At 40.3% G+C, this 18,525-nt stretch overlaps 1 protein-coding gene across 1 annotated transcript in view; it reads right to left on the bottom strand.

The window, feature by feature from the left end:
* Positions 1–18,525, bottom strand: part of LGR5 (leucine rich repeat containing G protein-coupled receptor 5) — a 142,657-nt gene that overhangs the window by 15,738 nt on the left and 108,394 nt on the right. The window contains exons 7-14 of the mRNA XM_066591640.1: positions 16,964–17,032; positions 15,125–15,196; positions 11,451–11,522; positions 7,666–7,734; positions 7,500–7,571; positions 3,568–3,633; positions 3,300–3,371; positions 1,846–1,917 (exon numbers count right to left, since the gene is read on the bottom strand). Of these exons, the coding sequence (XP_066447737.1) occupies positions 1,846–1,917; positions 3,300–3,371; positions 3,568–3,633; positions 7,500–7,571; positions 7,666–7,734; positions 11,451–11,522; positions 15,125–15,196; positions 16,964–17,032 (564 nt within the window). The remainder of the gene's footprint in view (positions 1–1,845; positions 1,918–3,299; positions 3,372–3,567; positions 3,634–7,499; positions 7,572–7,665; positions 7,735–11,450; positions 11,523–15,124; positions 15,197–16,963; positions 17,033–18,525) is intronic.

Raw genomic sequence — 18,525 nt, 5'->3', positions numbered from 1 at the left:
GGGAAGGGGAAAAAATAAGAATCTGGAAAATATATTATCAGAGGGAAGATGGTATATTGCAAATTAGTTTCACAATAATAAACATGTTAGCTTTTAGGACACGTTATATTATTTGACAATAGCAGGAATTACTACGGTAGATGGTCTAGTAAGTACTGGCCCTAATGACATCGGATACTCTCTGTGGCATACTTTCTACTAATGTCTAATACACTTCAGCTAGTATTTCCTTCCTTAATTCTGTAAATGTCTGGTCTGTTCTCTGAAAGACAATGCACCAGCCCATCTACAATGGTGCAAGGAGTGTCATCGTTGGACATTTGAGCAATGGAAGAACGTTCAATGGAGTGACAAATCGCACTACTGCATCTTCAAATAAGATGGATGTACCTGGGTGTGGAAGATGCTTGGGGAATGCCTATTGCCTGAGTGGGTTGTGCGAGTAGTTAAGTACGGCAGGGGTTCTGTTGTGGTCTGGGGATGTTTTAGGTGGCATGGACTTGGTCTGATGGTTGTAGTGGAAAGAACCATGAACATGGAGGTGTACCATGACATTCTAGACAATAATGTGCTGGGAACAATGTGGCAATAATCTGGGAAATGTCAGCAAAACTTCCAACAAGGCAACACACCTAGTCATATATCATACGCTGTTTCATGTTGGTTTGAGAATATAGATGTTCCACGACAGGATTTGCCTGCACAGAGTCCTGACCTGAACCCTGCTGAGCATCTTTGGGATGAACTGAAATGTCAGCTCAGAAAATACGAGCAGTGTCCATCTTCTTTGATACAATTAACCAGATGTTTGCAGGATGAATGAAGCAAAATACTAGCTGAAGTGCATCACACGTTAGTAGAATGTATGCCATGGAGAGTATCCAATGTTATTAGGGCCAAAGGAGCCCCACTAAGTATTAACATATGGAAATAACTATTACTTTTGGTGCTCAAGTGGTGAATTACGTTTAGGAGGATAGTGTATGTAAAATGTCTTTGAACCCTCATTCAGTTGTGTGAAAACTGTAACCAAAATGTTGTCGCAGCTTTGATGGTCAGTAAGTTAAAAATTTATATTTTTGAATATTTGGATAATTGTAGATGTTCCCTTAATTTCATATAGAGGGACAGCAAAAGTATCTTTTCAATGTGAAGCCCCCAACTAAACAACTCACATTTCAACTTTCTTAAACCTTGTGAGTTAGAAAATAGTGGGGAAAAAACACAGTCAAAGCTTAATTTTTAGATTTTCAGTGAAGTTAGGCATTGTAGGGGGTGTGCCAGCATGCACTGCTCCCCCAGAATGTACAGCCTGGTAAAAAACATATATATATATATAGTCGGGGTAAGCTGTGGTCAGCCATACGCTTTGTCTGCAGAGGCCAATCCAGGAGATATATAGTATTACAGGACGACATACGGTCAACTAGAACGGGAGCCGCTGTTACTGGGCGTAGGGGGTGTCCTGAGCAGGGGCGCCTGCTCTACGAGTTTCATATGCCCTTATAGAACATATGAACAGACGTTTTGGCATAACCCTTTTAATCGTTATATTGTATTATAAAGAAATGCTAGTCAGCAGGAAGGGTTTATCTGCTGATTCTGATTCAATCAGACATACTGTCACTGGATTTGATAACTAGGGTCCAACTGACACCATAAGGGATTACCTCACTGGTAAAATAGCAATCAATATCTGTGACTGTTTTCCTCTTAAAATATAGCATCTGAAAAACAGATATTCGCTGAACAAATATTTAATTGGGCATAAGGAACACACAAACGATGGCTTTAACAACCGCCGATAAGGTAGGATTTTGTTACTATAATTAACATAAAACTTACAATTTGATAAGAGAAGCCACAGATGAAAACGAATGAGGATGGACATATGTTATTTTGTTCCAAGCCAAGTCCCTGTCAACAAAAAAGAAATGATAACAATAATGGTAATAGTACTTATACTAGGTTATATAAAGCTACTACAATAAATACAGTAGTGTGTTTACAGCAACTGTCACATAATATAAAACGAAAATAAATACATAGGAGAACATGGTGGACAGATCATTCACTAGGTTTCTTTACATGTTCTACCATTTTTTACATTAATATATCAACAATTTCAATCATTGTAAATCAGGGAGCATTGCTAAAGGCCCATTTAGACACAACGATAATCGCTCATAAGCCGTCTTTTAAGTGATAATCCTTGTGTGTAGCCGCACTGACATCGTGCAGTTTTTGTTACCCCATCGCTCATCGTAGTCTTTCAGCGTGCTAAAAGACAACGATGAGCCTTATCAGGAATTCACAGTGGGATACATCTGACACTATTGTTTAAGCTGTATCCCGCTCCCTGATGACAGCTGGGTATGAAGAACAGAGTAGTCCAGCTCTGTTCTCCATACCCGGCATGGAGCGCTCGCCTACATAACAGCTGGGCGCTCCGAGCAGAAAACATCTGGATGCAGAAGACAAGCGGGGACGCCCCGCTTGTCTTCTGCATCCTTTGCTCGCAGCGCAAGGTGATCGCTCATCTTGAGCGATCTTCTTGCGCTATAAATGACACAACAATTGTCGCTCAAAAGACATCTTTTGAGCGATAATCGTTGTGTGTAAATGGGCCTTAAGGGACGTCATTATCTGCTGATCTAAGTGTAAATATATTATATGTCTCACAGTAAAAGTCTATGTTTAGCCCCAGAACCAAAGATTTGAACTTGTTAAAATTAAAACACAATAGAAAACAAAGTCGATTGTGAGCAGATATGATATGTAATGTTTATTTACAAAGAACACCTCTTACTTAGAGATGAGCGAGTATACTCGCTAAAGGCAATTGCTCGGGCGAGCATTGCCTTTAGCGAGTACCTGCCAGCTAGAGACTGAAGGTTCGGGTGCCGGCGGCGGGCGGGGAGCGGCGGGGGAGAGCGGGGAGGAACGGAGGGGAGATCTCTCTCTCCCTCTCTCCCCACGCTCCCTCCTGCTGACAGCCGCTACTCACCGCTCCCCCACGCCGGCACCCGAACCTGCAGTCTCGAGCGGGCAGGTACTCGCTAAAGGCAATGCTCGCTCAAGCAATTGCCTTTAGCGAGTATACTCACTCATCTCTACTCTTAATATCAACAGTAATGTATAGGTTATGTAGCCAATGAACTGTCACAATAGATTACCAGTGTTTAGAAGAGTGTGTCCTTTTTAATATATGGCTAGCTTTATGGTATATCTAATTATACTGCTTAAAGGCCTTAAATAAAATAGGATCAAACAAGTCAAAAGATTTGGAAACCACTTACAAGGATCTCAGGACAGTCAGCTGCCGAAAGGTGCTGGATCTAATTTCATAGATTTCATTATGACGCAAATCTCTATAATGACAGATAAATTATAAGTGCACAGCTGAAGCGTGAAATTTCATAACAAGCCTTTCTGCAGAATCATCTCACCTTTAACCCAAACACGACGAAGCTAATGGTATTAAGCATTTCATGATTGAAGTGAGGTGGCTTAAGAAGCAGTGAAAGAACTAACTGTAAAACACCTGCACTTGTAATAAATACTCACATCTTCTGAAGTCGCTGACACCCTGAGAAGCTGGGCAAATCCTTGATAAGATTATAAGACAAATCTCTGTAAAAACAAAGAAAGAAATGATGTGTTTTAGTTCCAGAGTGATGCTACATATTTGATTAACAACCAATGTGCAGCAGGAAAATACAGTTATGAGTTGGAGGACACCGGCTAATAAAGTAAGGAATGACGGAAATATTAACTAAACAATCAGCTCAATTAAATACATGTATTTAGCCATGCTAGCCGGGGAAGCACTACAGTGAAATCCAATACAGGCACATCCAAGAAAGGCAATCAAATTACATACAGATGAAGCTCCCACATCAATAAGAGCTTTCTGTGCTTTTTCGGCAGCTTCAAAGCAAATTAAATTACCTCTTAAGTGCTCTGGTGCTACCTCGCATCATAGAAATTTACTATAGCACATAAATGAATATCAGTATTCCCAATTAATCACGGTTATGGAGGGCTGGACATGAGCCAGATATAATTGAATGCATGCCGGACACATCTGGACTGCTTTATGGTGGACATGTTTGGTGATCACATTGTTGGAGTTGTACTTATTACTTCATTGGATGAGCTCAAGCATTTACCTTTGGATTTAGGATTTTATTATTTTATCTTAGCTAACACAAGAGACAATATCCTCAATACATGTTCAGTAGAGATGAGCGAGCACCCAAAATCTCTCTCTCTCGGCGTGATGCTCGTTCGAGTAACGAGCACCATCGAGTATGCTAATACTCGAACGAGCATCAAGCTCGGAAGAGTTGTTTGCTCAACTCTAATGTTTAGCACAATTAAGTTCATTTCTACACATTATTACGTCTACCATACATACAGTCAAGCTTAGCAAAGCTGGCCACTTCACCATGAGCACACCGTGAGTTACTGTAGGTAAAAATATGCAGAGGTGGATATTTCATATTCAGCTTTGGACTGAAGTTTAAGCTAGGACTTCAGATCATAATGATAGAAGACTAAAGTTGCCAACAGAGTCATCTACAAAGAATGTAGCCAGGGGTGTACATAGAGGTTATGGGTTCCCAAAGCAAATCAACACTGACCCCCTTTCGTAGTACTGGTTCCACTCTCTGTCTTCTCCCAGTTATAGCGGACAACAATTTCTGGTACTGGCTTATCATACCCCCACGAGGTTTAGCAAACGTTCTGACTTCAGAAGTCGTTCATTCCTCATTAATGCCTGTTAAAATGATTCTTCCTGACATGAATAATACCTATACCCATTGTTTTCTGATGCTTCAAACCAGACACAATTCCAGTATTCTCTATTAGTGCACAAGATGGAGAGCAAGACATTCCCCAGACAAGGTCAAGGATTGTAGAACCTTTTTCTATCCTCTTATTGTTAGCTAGAAAGACAAAACATTTCCAGTGCAATGTCACTACCGTCATAAAAGATAAATGGGTTTGAATAATTCTTGATGTTGCATATTTTTATTCACTTGTTTGATATGGTTGCAGTGTCTTTGGAGAGTTAGGGTGCATTTACTGAAAGATGATTACTCAAAAAACACTCAAATGACACTTTGAGAAGCAGTTTTGAGCGATCATCTTTGCATAACTCTTAAGTAGCTAAATAGCTACTTAACGAGTTATGCAGGCAGAGCGGAACACTGCTCTTAACTCAGAGAACAAAGCAGCTGTTTTGTACATACAAACAGCTGCTTTGTTCTCGTGATGTCCCGCTGAACTGCTAGCTCCGAGAAACAGCAGGAGCGCTGACAGCTCCTCTGTTCTCTGAGCTTTCAGCTCTCCTGGGAAGTCCCAGCAGGATACCAGCTGAAAGAATGCTATCAGTGCCGTCCGCTGAGAAAATCAGCGTGCGGTGCTGATAAGGCTCATCGCTCATTTCTAGCTTTCTAGAAATGAGCGATGAACGAATAGTGCACAAACAGTGCACGGTGGCAGCGAATTTGGACACAGCAATTATCGCACAAAAAATGGCTTTTGAGCGAATTTTGAGTGATCGCTGTGTCTAAATGGGCGTTTACTGAGTGTAGCCATCATATTAATTGTAAAAATCTTTATTTATATAAAGCTTACAATGACTATATCTTGTGACTACAGATTTTTTTTCTTTTATCTAGTTACAAAAAAGAATAACACTTCGAGCTATTTCTATAAAACTTGACATCTGGGTGCTGGATGATCATAAAGAGGAGGATCTCTCACTGCACATTTATCCAGGCACATATTTCTCTACAAATGTACCCATGTGTTTATGGAAATAAACTTGCACAAAACAAACAAACTTCCATCAACAGTGTAAAACTGTGTCTCCAGACTAATAATAGAGAGAGTAACATAATGAATGTAATAAATATCATATAAATCTGTGCCTAATAATTTTCTTCTTGTAAATGCTCCACATTTTTGGCTTTCAGGACATCACAATGCGCTTAATGTTTCTGCAAGACACTCTTTGTTTTTTGGAACACTCAACTTGGATCTCATTCTTTGCACACATATAGGCGTAACAAACCCAAAACACAACATATCCATAAATATCTTTTTTTTTTCTCCTTTTAAAACACAAATGCGTATGGCATATTTGTGGAAAGTTTTACAACACTCACGCTGGTAATACAGCAATAAATTGTAATCAGTGTTAATACGGCCAAGTGAAGGAACACCATATGTATTCACAATGATCTAATAGCTGCTGTCATAAATTAGCATTTTTTTCCCCTCTGTAGGTTAAAGACACAATAAATTGGCACTCTGGGAGTCTGCAGCTAAGTCATGCGTGTCTAATCCTTATCAAGTGTCATTTGTACAAAATGATATACATGTATCAATTCTGTTTGGCTACTTGATACATCAAGGTTCCAGATTGGAAAGTGCTGAGCCTGATCCTCAAAAGTTTATATCCTTGCATTGATACAAACAGGATTAATCTTATTGCTATTGCTATTGAGTAGATAGCATCCACGTCTAGAGTTAAGCTATAAAGACAGGTTGCGGTGCCAGCCAAGTTTCATGTCATAAGCCTGGGAGAACATATTGGGTGACAGGGGTGTCCAGATTCCTTCGCAATCCGCAGCTGGGAAGCTTTATCTTGAGTGAATTTTAATTGCCAATTGTGAATAGCAGAGCCCAGGATGGCATGGCGTACAGAGGAGATGCTTTATGGTGTGCGCAGAACACTGTAGCAGTCAGTGATTTCCATACACAAAGAGCTTTGCACACACACAATATGAGTCAAGTAAATGAGCAGTTCGGGGCTCTGTGTCCTGCGCTACTATTTTTTTTTCCCCTCTTCTAATTGCTGGAAAGATAGAACAAACTGTGTTCTTTCATGGCTGCTCTCAATATTTCTTGGACCATTCACTACCTTTGAACCGTATCTTAACAAGCACAGACAAATTCCATAAAACGATCCCCCCTCCTCCTGCTAAGACATTACATACAGCGAGCTGTGCTCAGGATTTAATGTAGGGCAGCTATTCCAGTACTCTAAAAACTGTTAAATTCCTTACTAAAGCACACAGATAATCTGCACTGAAATCTGATTCTCCCTCTCCCATAAGAGTGCTGAACTCCCAGCATGAGCTGCCAAACGCAGCATTGAGATCAAACCAAGTGTCACATTCATGGCAAACTATACTTTGATTCGTATGATTTATTGTTTTTATTGGTAGCAAATAATTCTCCTTTAATAGCTGGTTACTGCATATATTTTAATAATCACTTGAAAATGCTTACATTACTTTTTATCGTAGCTACAGGCACATTTTTTACCCTGAATAAAACAACAGTTACTTGAGAAGAGGAGGATGTGAACTTTAATTGTGGTAAAGGAATTATTCACATACAGGGAATGGTTTTGTAATACAGGCTGAAGTGTGAATATTGCATGGTATGTATAAAAGAATACAAATGTATGTGGTACTTACAGCATCTGAAGCTTAGGCAGCTGATCACAGATTACACTTGGGAGACTGACCAGTTGTGCCCCTGTCAATGTTCTGTAAAGACACCGTTATATTCTAATCAGCAAAGGGGCATTAGAGATATTACACAGCAGGCATACAATAACTGAGGGCAGTATCATAGACTTACAGACTTTCCAGGCTTGTGGTTCCAGTTAGATCAGGAAACTCTGTAATTTGAGAGGCCCCGTTGAGAATCCTACAAAGTAGATAACAGATATGTCACATGAAAAATATAGTTTGTAGTTACATTCAGCCCATAATTATAAACACTTTTTGTATTTACACTTTCTAAAAAATTTTCTATCCCCAAATATTCCAGAACCAATGTTAGAATAGCGCCACCTGCTGTTTCCACCTCAGTCATTGTTTTAAGGTGATCACACATGCTCAGTCTTGCTCTACTGGGTTTGTGGAGGGATCCCTGGTGTGGTGAGTGACTGCTTCTGAAGCTGCACTGTTTCCTCTGATGTTGAGACAAAGAGATGTTGAGTGATAAGAGAGTGCAATAGTGTTAAAGGGGTTGTCCCGCGCCAAAACGGGTTTTTTTTTTTTTTTAACCCCCCCCCCCCGTTCGGCGCGAGACAACCCCGATGCAGGGGTTAAAAAAACAACCCGCACAGCGCTTACCTGAATCCCGGCGGTCCGGCGTCTTCATACTTACCTGCTGAAGATGGCCGCCGGGATCCTCTGTCTCCGTGGACCGCAGGGCTTCTGTGCGGTCCATTGCCGATTCCAGCCTCCTGATTGGCTGGAATCGGCACGTGACGGGGCGGAGCTACACGGAGCCGGCATTCTACACGAGCGGCCCCATAGAAGACTGCAGAAGACCCGGACTGCGCAAGCGCGGCTAATTTGGCCATCGGAGGGCGAAAATTAGTCGGCTCCATGGGAACGAGGACGCCAGCAACGGAGCAGGTAAGTATAAAACTTTTTATAACTTCTGTATGGCTCATAATTAATGCACAATGTACATTACAAAGTGCATTATTATGGCCATACAGAAGTGTATAGACCCACGTGCTGCCGCGGGACAACCCCTTTAAGGCTGATTTACACGCAAGGCTTATCGCTCAAAATTCATCCAAATTATGGCTTTTAAGCAATAGCCGTTGCATCCTACTGCCACAACAGAACAAAAGCTATGTATTTAGAGAACAGATCACCAGCTGTTCTCTAAATACATGCAAATGAAGCTAGTTAGCTACTAATGAGCTGATAAGCCCATTAGTATCGAATGCAAAATGATCGCTCAAAACTGTCAGTTTCTGACGAATTTTGAGCGATCATCTTTGAGTGTAAATGGACCTTTACTGCAGAGAAGGTAGAATGATTGTGTGCGTCCGCCTGAGAATATTTACTGTGGTGGACACAGAAAGGCTTTAAAAAAAAACAGCAGGTGGCACCATGTTAACATTAGTCCTCGAATATCCGGGGATATAAAAATGAAAACAAGTGTAAATACAAAAAATGCGTATAATTATGGGCTGGATTATAAACAATAAACAATATTTGCTATAAACAATATTTTTCATGGGGCTACCACTTTAAGGCAAAAGTGGATCAGAAAAGTCAAAAACTTTCAAGGTGAAAGTAATGTGAGCAATTCACACAAAGTACACAAATGGACATATTCCACAAGCCAGGCCCAAAGAGATGAGGTTTGTGTAGATCTGCACACTTTGCAAGTCCAAGTAAGTTTTCGTTTAGACCTGCCGATTTGTAGTTTGAGCAAATGATGTCAGAGTTCACTCAGGCAGCCTGTTTATGGCAGATACATCCTTGGCTCGTTTAAAGGAGAAATTGTTCAGTTGTTCACATTCACTGTATAAGTGAATGAGAGTGACTGCATGATCGGTATTTTAACCGAATGATTAGTGAATGAGCCATCAATGATTTTTATGCCTGCATGAAATGTACGATGAACAAAAAGCGAATGATTTCTCACTTGTTCCAATTATTGGCTGTGTTTGCATTGAACGATTATCGCTAATTTTCACTTGTTTGAACGATTTTTTTAAACAATAATCGTTCAGAGTAAAAAGCTCTTGATCCTATTGTGACAGCATCAACTGTTTACATGGTCCTCTTTGGGGCATGAAAAGATCCAGGAAGAAAAGGGGATACCAAAGTGCACAAGAGATACCAAATAGGAGCAGAACTGGTATCTCATGTCAAGGAGCTTTAGTCTCACAATTCCAACAATCTTCAGTCTGTAATGACCGCTTCTTTACGCCATTTTTTGTAAATGTGATTAGGAAGGTGCCATTTTGGAGCTACGGTATTTATAGTCCCTCTGCACCATGGAGCGCTCTTTTCTTTATTAATACATATATTTTCCTTTTGGGGAATGAAAGATAAAATGGAAGACAGAAACCATGTTTGTGAAAATGATATATTTCCAATTCCCAATACAGAGCGGTACAGTTTGGAAATTGCCTACCATAAGACCTAACAATTGTCTACATACCAACATGTATTATGGAATATATAATGTCACCAAACTGTTATTAAAGCGCTTGGCTGATATTCGAAATCCACTATATGCTGGCAGAAAATTAAACTAGCCAAATAGGAATATTGAAAGAAACTTGACAAAATTAGGAAATGCATTGATATACATTTCTTGAATATACATTAATTGCCCAGTTTGCTCCTTTTAGACTCTGCACACACAGCTCTACATTTGGTGCATGCACTGTGAAAACCTCCCCGTATATGTCTAACATATCCATAGGACCCCATTCACCAGAGTCCTAAAATTTCTTTGTGGCTTCCTTCGTGGTGGTATGCATTTGCAGACTATTTTTATACAGTATAGGAAAGTACAGCAAACTGTATGAAGTGGGTGAAGAAAGCATACAGCACATGGTACTTGGCATCAATGGGCGATGTACACCACTATATGCTTATATAGTGGCAGAGGTTCGAGCCTTCCATCACTGGGAAAGCTTCCTGACGTAGACCTCATATGAAGTCCTGGAGCACAGTGTGCATGGAGTCTTATGAGGCAGAGTGATTTACAGATGTAGCAAAGTTTAACTTGACATTTAACACATTATGATAACTTTTTGTGTCATAGTTTGCCATGTTGACTTGTGGCAGAAAATAATCACAGTCAAGGTAACCTTTCTAAAACCGTAGTCAGCGGCACAGAACAAGAATATCCAATGGCTGCTAACTTGTAATGTCCACTAAATAAAGATACCATTTATAATGTGTGTATTCTGCCAATAGACAGAGAAGTTCTGTTGGGATATGCTGATAGCCTTTAGAATCTTCTCTTATCTCTATATACACAATAAAGGCATGGTAAATTATATATTCACATGTTCTTCCCTATTCTGAGTAATCTCGTTAATAGATGTACAAATGGGAGTTGAGCACAATAAAATTGTACTTCCATTTATTAGTTAAATTTCGGCTGTAATTAAAAATAAATAAGGGAAAGAAAAACGTGAATACATTTCCTCTATGTATCTTCGTGTTTTGTAAAATACACATAACTGGAATGACAGGTACCGGTTAGCTTCAAAATACTGCATCCCTTTTATTACACAGGTTAAGCTTCCAGAAAGTGCTACATAAGTGAAGAACATGAGTGCTCTTGTCTTCTGCCATGCACTGTGGCAAGTCAGTAAGTTTGGACATATAACAGACTCGCAGGAACATAAAAACATGTCATGAACAAGATCTAAATACTTTTGAGTATCTGGTATAATATCCTATCAAAGTGAGTTTGACATTTAGAAGAAAAATCTGATTTTTTGAGAATACCAGCGAGAAATCATTATTCCATAGTTGTCTACACCCATCATCCTGATTATGTGGGAAGGCTTCATTGATAAACCTTGTCCATGACGGACTTGAGTGTCTGCTATAAGGAATTTTTTATTTAATGTCCTAACAACTCACAGTGTCCGCAGCTCTGGCAAGTGCTGAAATGCAGATCTCCCAACATGCTGAATAGGGTTGTCATAGAAGTGGCTGTAAGAAACAGAATGAACGTCAATGCAGGCATTTACAACATCGGCTGTGAGAGCGGGAGATGATGCTGTACTCTTCAGCTAGGGCTACACCTACAGTTTTTGTACTAAGACTTTTTTCAATAGAGTAATCCAAACCTTTACAAGTGATTTGGAATAGATTTCCAATTTTTATGTTACATTATGGAGAAAAAAAAGTAATTGCTACTTTTTAAAATCCCTCTACACTGCCAGCATTCAGTGATTAAAAAAACATAACAAAAACAAAACAAAAAAAACTACCTCAAAGGGATTGTGTCACATTGGAAACATATCCTCCCATCCACGGGACACATGACAGTTATCCGATTAGTAGAAATTAGAAAGCTGGGACCCCCGCTAATTAAGAGTATTGGAGTCCCTTGTGCCCATGAATGAACTGAGTGGTGGTAATAAATTTCTATGGGACTGTCTTGTGAAAAACTTTATAAACTTAGCGCAACCTCTTTACGAATTGTAAAAAATGAAAATGACCTGCAAGGGTACTTTTACACAGGATGACAGTCGTCCAAGTAATTGCTCAAAAGACGGACCCAACAGTGGAAATGAGCTCACTGGTCCGAGTTGCTTGGTTTTCGGCTCACTTATAAACCAAGCGATTGCTGGCCTGTGTACATAGGCAGTCTCACCAAAGGGTGCGTTTTATAGCACTTTTAAACCGGAGATTTGCAATACATTTTGCGAGAAACATACATGGCATCGCTGCATTTGCAATTCTCACACACGTGAAAAATCACACTTTTTTTTAATAAAAAGAAGAGCATCACTCTTGCATAAGAGTGCATTTTTTCCGGGCTCACACAAGAAATAAGAAATTGACCAAAAATAGGACATGCTGCAATTTTTCTATCTCAGACGATTGGTCCAAAAGACAAATCACTCATGGGAATAAACAGATTTATATTAATGCGTTCTTTTTTACATGCAAGCTCTGTCCATATCGCAATTGGATGGAACTCGCACATTAAAATCACCTGTGTCAATACACTCCTACTCTGAAATGTAGGCTATTAGGCGGAAGTGCTCTCTGGCGCACTCCGCCTCAATTCAGGGAGCTACTAATCGCTCCTCTGTGAAAGCATAGAAGCAACAGTGGATCTGTGTAAAAGTACCCTTAGGCAGCTGCAGACATTTTATCAGATGAGTATCCTGAAATTGTATGTCTAAGGCCTTATTCACACGACCCTATACGAGTAGATGCAGCTATTGTAGCTGTGTCCAAAAATCGCGACAATAGGAAGCATTGGATTCCAATGTATTGGTTCAGATGAACGATTTTTTCACGCATAAAAAAATTGCAACGGGAAAAATATGACGGCGACCGACTTTATATGGCGCGTGAAAAGATAAGTCTTGCCCTATCTTTTGCTGAGATACTCTGGAAGCTCCCATAGACTTATATGGTAGTTGAAAAAAAATGGAGGGGGAGGGAGTTTAGTTGTGTCCAACGCTGGGAAAAAAAGGCAGCTGGCTATTTAAGCATTAGCAGTCATTCCGAGGCTTTCTGACGACCGACGCATTTCCGCGCTGCAGCATATTTTTTGCCATCACACAGCAGCCGTCCATGTGAATGACCGATAATATGCTAATTAAGATCGGGACTTGATCGTGGCTATTCCTCTTTCATGTGATTTTTCACCACGTACGGCCGAGTGTAAATAAGCATACGGTCATGTGAAAGAGGTCTAAGGGTGCTATTACATGAGTTTCTCTGTTAATTGACGGGTTGCACCAGGTCATGCAACTGTTTCAAGTTGCAAGTCTAGGTGCAGACTGGCAATTAACTATAAACTGCAAATGCTGCCCCTGGTAACACATATGCGATAGCCCAATAAGTTGTGTATTTCAGTCTCTTTCCATTTCCATCTCTCTGAATGTACTTTAATATATATTGATACAGGCTTTGCAGGCTTTTTCTAAAGCGTCACATAAGGATCACCCTAGAAAGTGATAGAAAAGTAACTTCAGCTGTCACTTTTTTCACAGCAGCATCATACAATCCTGTAGTGGTTACAATATGGTATAAATTATACAGATAAGCAGCGTCCACAATTTTAGATAGAGTCATCCAATAATTGGTCAGTAACAAGTTTAAAGTTTTAGGTGTTATTGAAGGGGTTAACTTTTATAATTTGGGTGTTCTGACCCTTGGGGTTGAGCTTTTCAACATTGTGTGCTGCTCAGCATCTGAATTACAATTGTCTTCTTTGATATACCAGCATTGTGAGCTGTTTTATGTCTTGCTCAATTGCCTAATCATTCCAGTGTGGAATGTGGTTTTGGTTATAGGATTATACAGCCACACTGTGGTGAATTTTGTTTTTTCTTTAAATGGCCCTTACGTTGTGAAACAATCGTCTCGGTTCAATCCCTGCAAAGCACAAAGCCTGTATCTAATGTGATTATGTAGAGCTGGAATATGTCAGTTTTATTTCCTATTTTGTTTTACATTAATCACATTCTTTTCAGCCCCGCGTGGAAATGACAGCTATTTAAATGACTTCATCTTCTACATGTTCCTTTGCATCCTTTAGATGAGGCTCGTGGTCATCTAGTAAACATCTAGTGGGGTCAAGCCGCTATTTAGCCATAAATCATATGCAGGTGATCCTAGTAATGGGATATTTAACACATTAATGACTTTAAAGATTTCTCTAGCTGATCCTGGATAGTGACTAGAACTTGGATGCGGATATCTGAGCTTATCTGATATTTGACTACCTTGTCATGTATTCCTGAGTTAGGTCGTTCTTACTGTTATCAATATTAGCATCCTTCTCATTAATCTGAATAATACATTGACTATCATGTAACATTTAGGCCCAATGTCCACGGGCGGATTTTATTTGCGGAATCCGCGTGGATTTGAGCCATGGAAATCCGCACGGATTCGCCGCCCATAGAAATGAATGGAGCTTCCACAATTGATTTTAGGTCCGCGGATTTGATTTTATGGTATTTATTTACTATCCGCGCGGATCTACAATCCCAGCATGCTCCATTTTCATGGCGGATTCCGTGTGGATCTTGCACCATTGAGGTCTATGGGAGTCGCGGATCTGCAAATACATTTAAATGCATATGCGGATCGCACGTGCTGATTTGAAGCCTGGTGGGTGGGGAAAAGGAGTTTTCTCAGAAACATCTGTCGGCCATTTTGTTTTTCATTAATTTCCACGCGGAATCTGCAATTCAAATCCGCGTACACCCGTGTGGAAAAAACACAGAATCCGCGACCACCCGCAATTGTTAAAAAATCATTTTTAACACGATCCGCAGTGCACCCGCTGCGCATCTGAAGCTTAGATCTGCAGAGGGTGCACTGCGTGCCGTGGACATGAGACCTTGATCAAATTGATCGTCACTAGAATGTGTTATTATTTGCTAGTCTTTCAGCGGTTCATATGTTTGTTAGTTTACATTGATGTATCACATTTTTGGAGCTCCCATTATGAAGAATTAGTCCGATCACATTCACAGTTCTAGAGAAATTACAGTATTCTAATACTCACAATATGAACCACAAGCTTTACATTAAGAATGACATATACTCTGTCTACTTACATTGTAATAAGGGAAGGATTCCCAATAAATGCATGTTCAGGGATAGACCTGATATTGTTGCTATGGAATCCCCTAAAACATGAAATGTGAAAAGCCTTATTAAACATAATCATATTTTTAATCCATGACAACAGAAAATAAAATATTCAGGAAGGATCAAGTATACATTTCTTAATTTGTTTCCCACAATAACAATCTAACTATAATCTAACTATATATACACAGCGGGGTGTCTTATGTATGTTTAACCTGCTTTATTGGCATTGGGTAACATAGTCATACATTGTACGATGCAAAGACTTATCTTGTTATGCACAAATACAACGCCCGTATATTTTGAACACAGCACATTGGTATCTCATCAAGTCATTGTGAGTTGTCTAAAAGTGAAAACTTTGGGCTGTCTTACGTAATACAGGCAGGCATGCAGGGTCCTCCAGATAGAGATGCACTCTTTGTAATCTCCACTCTGGCTAGTTAATTATGGTTCTAAATGGACCCCTCTGCTAACCAAGAATTCACTGGTAGTGTATATGAAAGTGTACAGCAGAATTGGCTTTGGACACTAGTGTGAACATCACCATTTACTATTTATATACTAGTGTCCAAAGCCAATGCTGCTGTATGAAAGCAATGCTGATATCCATCTTAAAGGGGTTGTCCCGCGCCGAAACGGGTTTGTTTTTTTTTTCAATAGGCCCCCCGTTCGGCGCGAGACAAACCCAATGCATGTGTTAAAAAAAAAAAAACGTTTAGTACTTACCCGAATCCCCGCGCTGCGGCGACTTCTTCCTTACCTTAGCAAGATGGCCGCCGGGATCTTCACCCACGATGCACCGCGGGTCTTCTCCCATGGTGCACCGTGGGCTCTGTGCGGTCCATTGCCGATTCCAGCCTCCTGATTGGCTGGAATCGGCACACGTGACGGGGCGGAGCTACGAGGACCAGCTCTCCGGCACGAGCGGCCCCATTCACCAGGGAGAAGACCGGACTGCGTAAGCGCGTCTAATCGGGCGATTAGACGCTGAAATTAGACGGCACCATGGCGACGTGGACGCTAGCAACGGAACAGGTAAGTGAATAACTTCTGTATGGCTCATAATTAATGCACGATGTATATTACAAAGTGCATTAATATGGCCATGCAGAAGTGTATAACCCCACTTGCTTTCGCGGGACAACCCCTTTAATGTTGTATAGAGGAGCTCTGCTTCTATTTCCTCTCACTTAAATGGGTTGTCTAGCTAAAGAAGAACACTTTCAAATATACCAGCAGTGAATTCTTGGTTGGCGGAGTGGTCCATTTAAAACCATAATTAACTAGCCAGAGTGGCGATTACAAAGAGTGTCTCTCTTGATCTGGAGGACCCTGTATGCCTGTGCATGACATAAGACAGCCCACTGTGTTCAAGAAGAGCTGCGTAATGCTTTATTACCTCTGCGGCGGCACTGCAGGTATATTATACGGTTATACAGTTACTGTCAATAATATGTGTGTATGTATATATATATATACATATAAAATGAGATACTGTGGAGCAACACTGCTTATACTACAGACACTATGGATCCTGTTAGCTCGTTCACTTTCATTCAGCCTGTTTATACAGAGAGACACATCTTAGGCTCGTTCAAAAGAGCATTGATCAGTCTTTCACATTTGCTGTATTATGGACTCCTTCTCCGCAGGTATAGCATCTCTGGCATGTACCCCCTTGCATACAGTATATTTCATAACAACTTAAAAATATATGTGATATAATAATGTTTTCTACATGATAGCCGTGTTCACACAGCATTAAATTAGCCCCTTTACTGTAATATTGTACAATTACTTACAGTTCTTTAAGGTTTCTAAGGGTTTTGATAGCAGCAGGAAACTCATCTAGATTGTTGTAGTTCAGATCTCTAAGCCAGAAGAGAAAGTACACCTTAAACACATAATCCCAGCAGAGGGCGCATTCATGCAGACAATTCCACACCGCTGAACACAACCTGGTGCTTGGAAAGTCTTACAAAACCGAAAATGCTAAACAATTGTCAATAGCAGCCCGAAGTATAGAGAACCATTTAGCGCATTTAACATTTACAATTATTACATTACAATTATTAGAAGTATTTAGCATTTTTTGAGCAATGAAAATCATCGGCAATGATTAAAATCATAGTTTTGTGAGGAATTTTTAAACACATTACACATTACAAAACCACTGTGTAATGGTGCCATTACCTTCTTTACGGGTTCTACTATGCAATTATATTCAGCTATTAAGACTTGTACCATAAGTTAAACCTACAAACAAATCCTAAAAAAGTTTGCCTCCTGGCTGCAGTGTTGAGATAACGCTGAAGGAATTTGCGACACAAAACTGTGGCACAACCTGCTATATCACGCGGAAGTATGGCCTTGCCAGTGGGCCACTATGTAAGTCTAAGTCACCATGCAAATCAATGTCCACATAATATATTATGTTGAATAGGGGTAATTGGGATGAGGATTCTCACATTAATTCCATTTAAGTGAGATGCAAGTGACCATGCCGTCATTGAGTAGTGGAGCTACGGGACAGTAGCTTAAATCAATGGCATCTTCATATAGGAATGAGGTATCTTTAATGTGATGAATAGGGTCTCTAATAGAGATGAGCGAACCTACTCGGTTTGGGTGTTTTTGAACTCGAGCACCACTTTTTCCGAGTAACTCACTACTCGGACGAAAAGATTTGGGGGGCGGCGTGGTGGAGCAGGGGGTAGCAGTGGGGAAACATAGGGGAAGTCGCTCTCTCTCTCCCCCCCCCCCACTCCCCTCTGCAACCCCCCGCTCACCCCCGGCGCCCTCCTAATCTTTTCGTCCGAGTAGTGAGTTACTCGGAAAAAGCGGTGCTCGAGTTCAAAAACACCCGAACCGAGTAGATTCGCTCATCTCTAGTCTCTAAGATGAGATTATCATTCTTCTTAAAGAAATGTATAGAATTCCGATTTGTGCTTTGAGTTTAACTGAACGCACCAACATTATTGCACTGTGTCCAATCTTCAGGCCACAATATGCCTATAATAAGACAGTATGTATGTAAATTGTAATAATGCAAAGTACATGGTAGTAGGGAGTTAATTATACACTCGTTATGTATGGTAAAGTCGGAGTGAGGCCCCGCTCTCTGCCTAGTTGTATTTTGTACGTCTGCCGTTTTTGATGTGCACATTTCAAGCTTGTGTGGTGCAGCGAGCACAGATCTCTCTACGGCTAAATGAAAGGCCTTGCCCTCGGATCTGCAATCTTCTTTTTATCACTATATTATTTGCTAAGGAGGAAACTACACTTCATCTCTGGATTTAAAAGCTATGTTATTATAAACACAGTTAAAAAATCACTTTTCAGAGTCTGCGAGAGGCTTTTATGT

Source organism: Eleutherodactylus coqui, chromosome 2 (assembly GCF_035609145.1).
Source record: "Eleutherodactylus coqui strain aEleCoq1 chromosome 2, aEleCoq1.hap1, whole genome shotgun sequence".
NCBI classification, from domain to species: Eukaryota; Metazoa; Chordata; class Amphibia; order Anura; family Eleutherodactylidae; genus Eleutherodactylus; species Eleutherodactylus coqui.
Note: the sequence above shows the minus strand (reverse complement) of the source record. Positions and strands in the feature narration are given on the sequence as shown.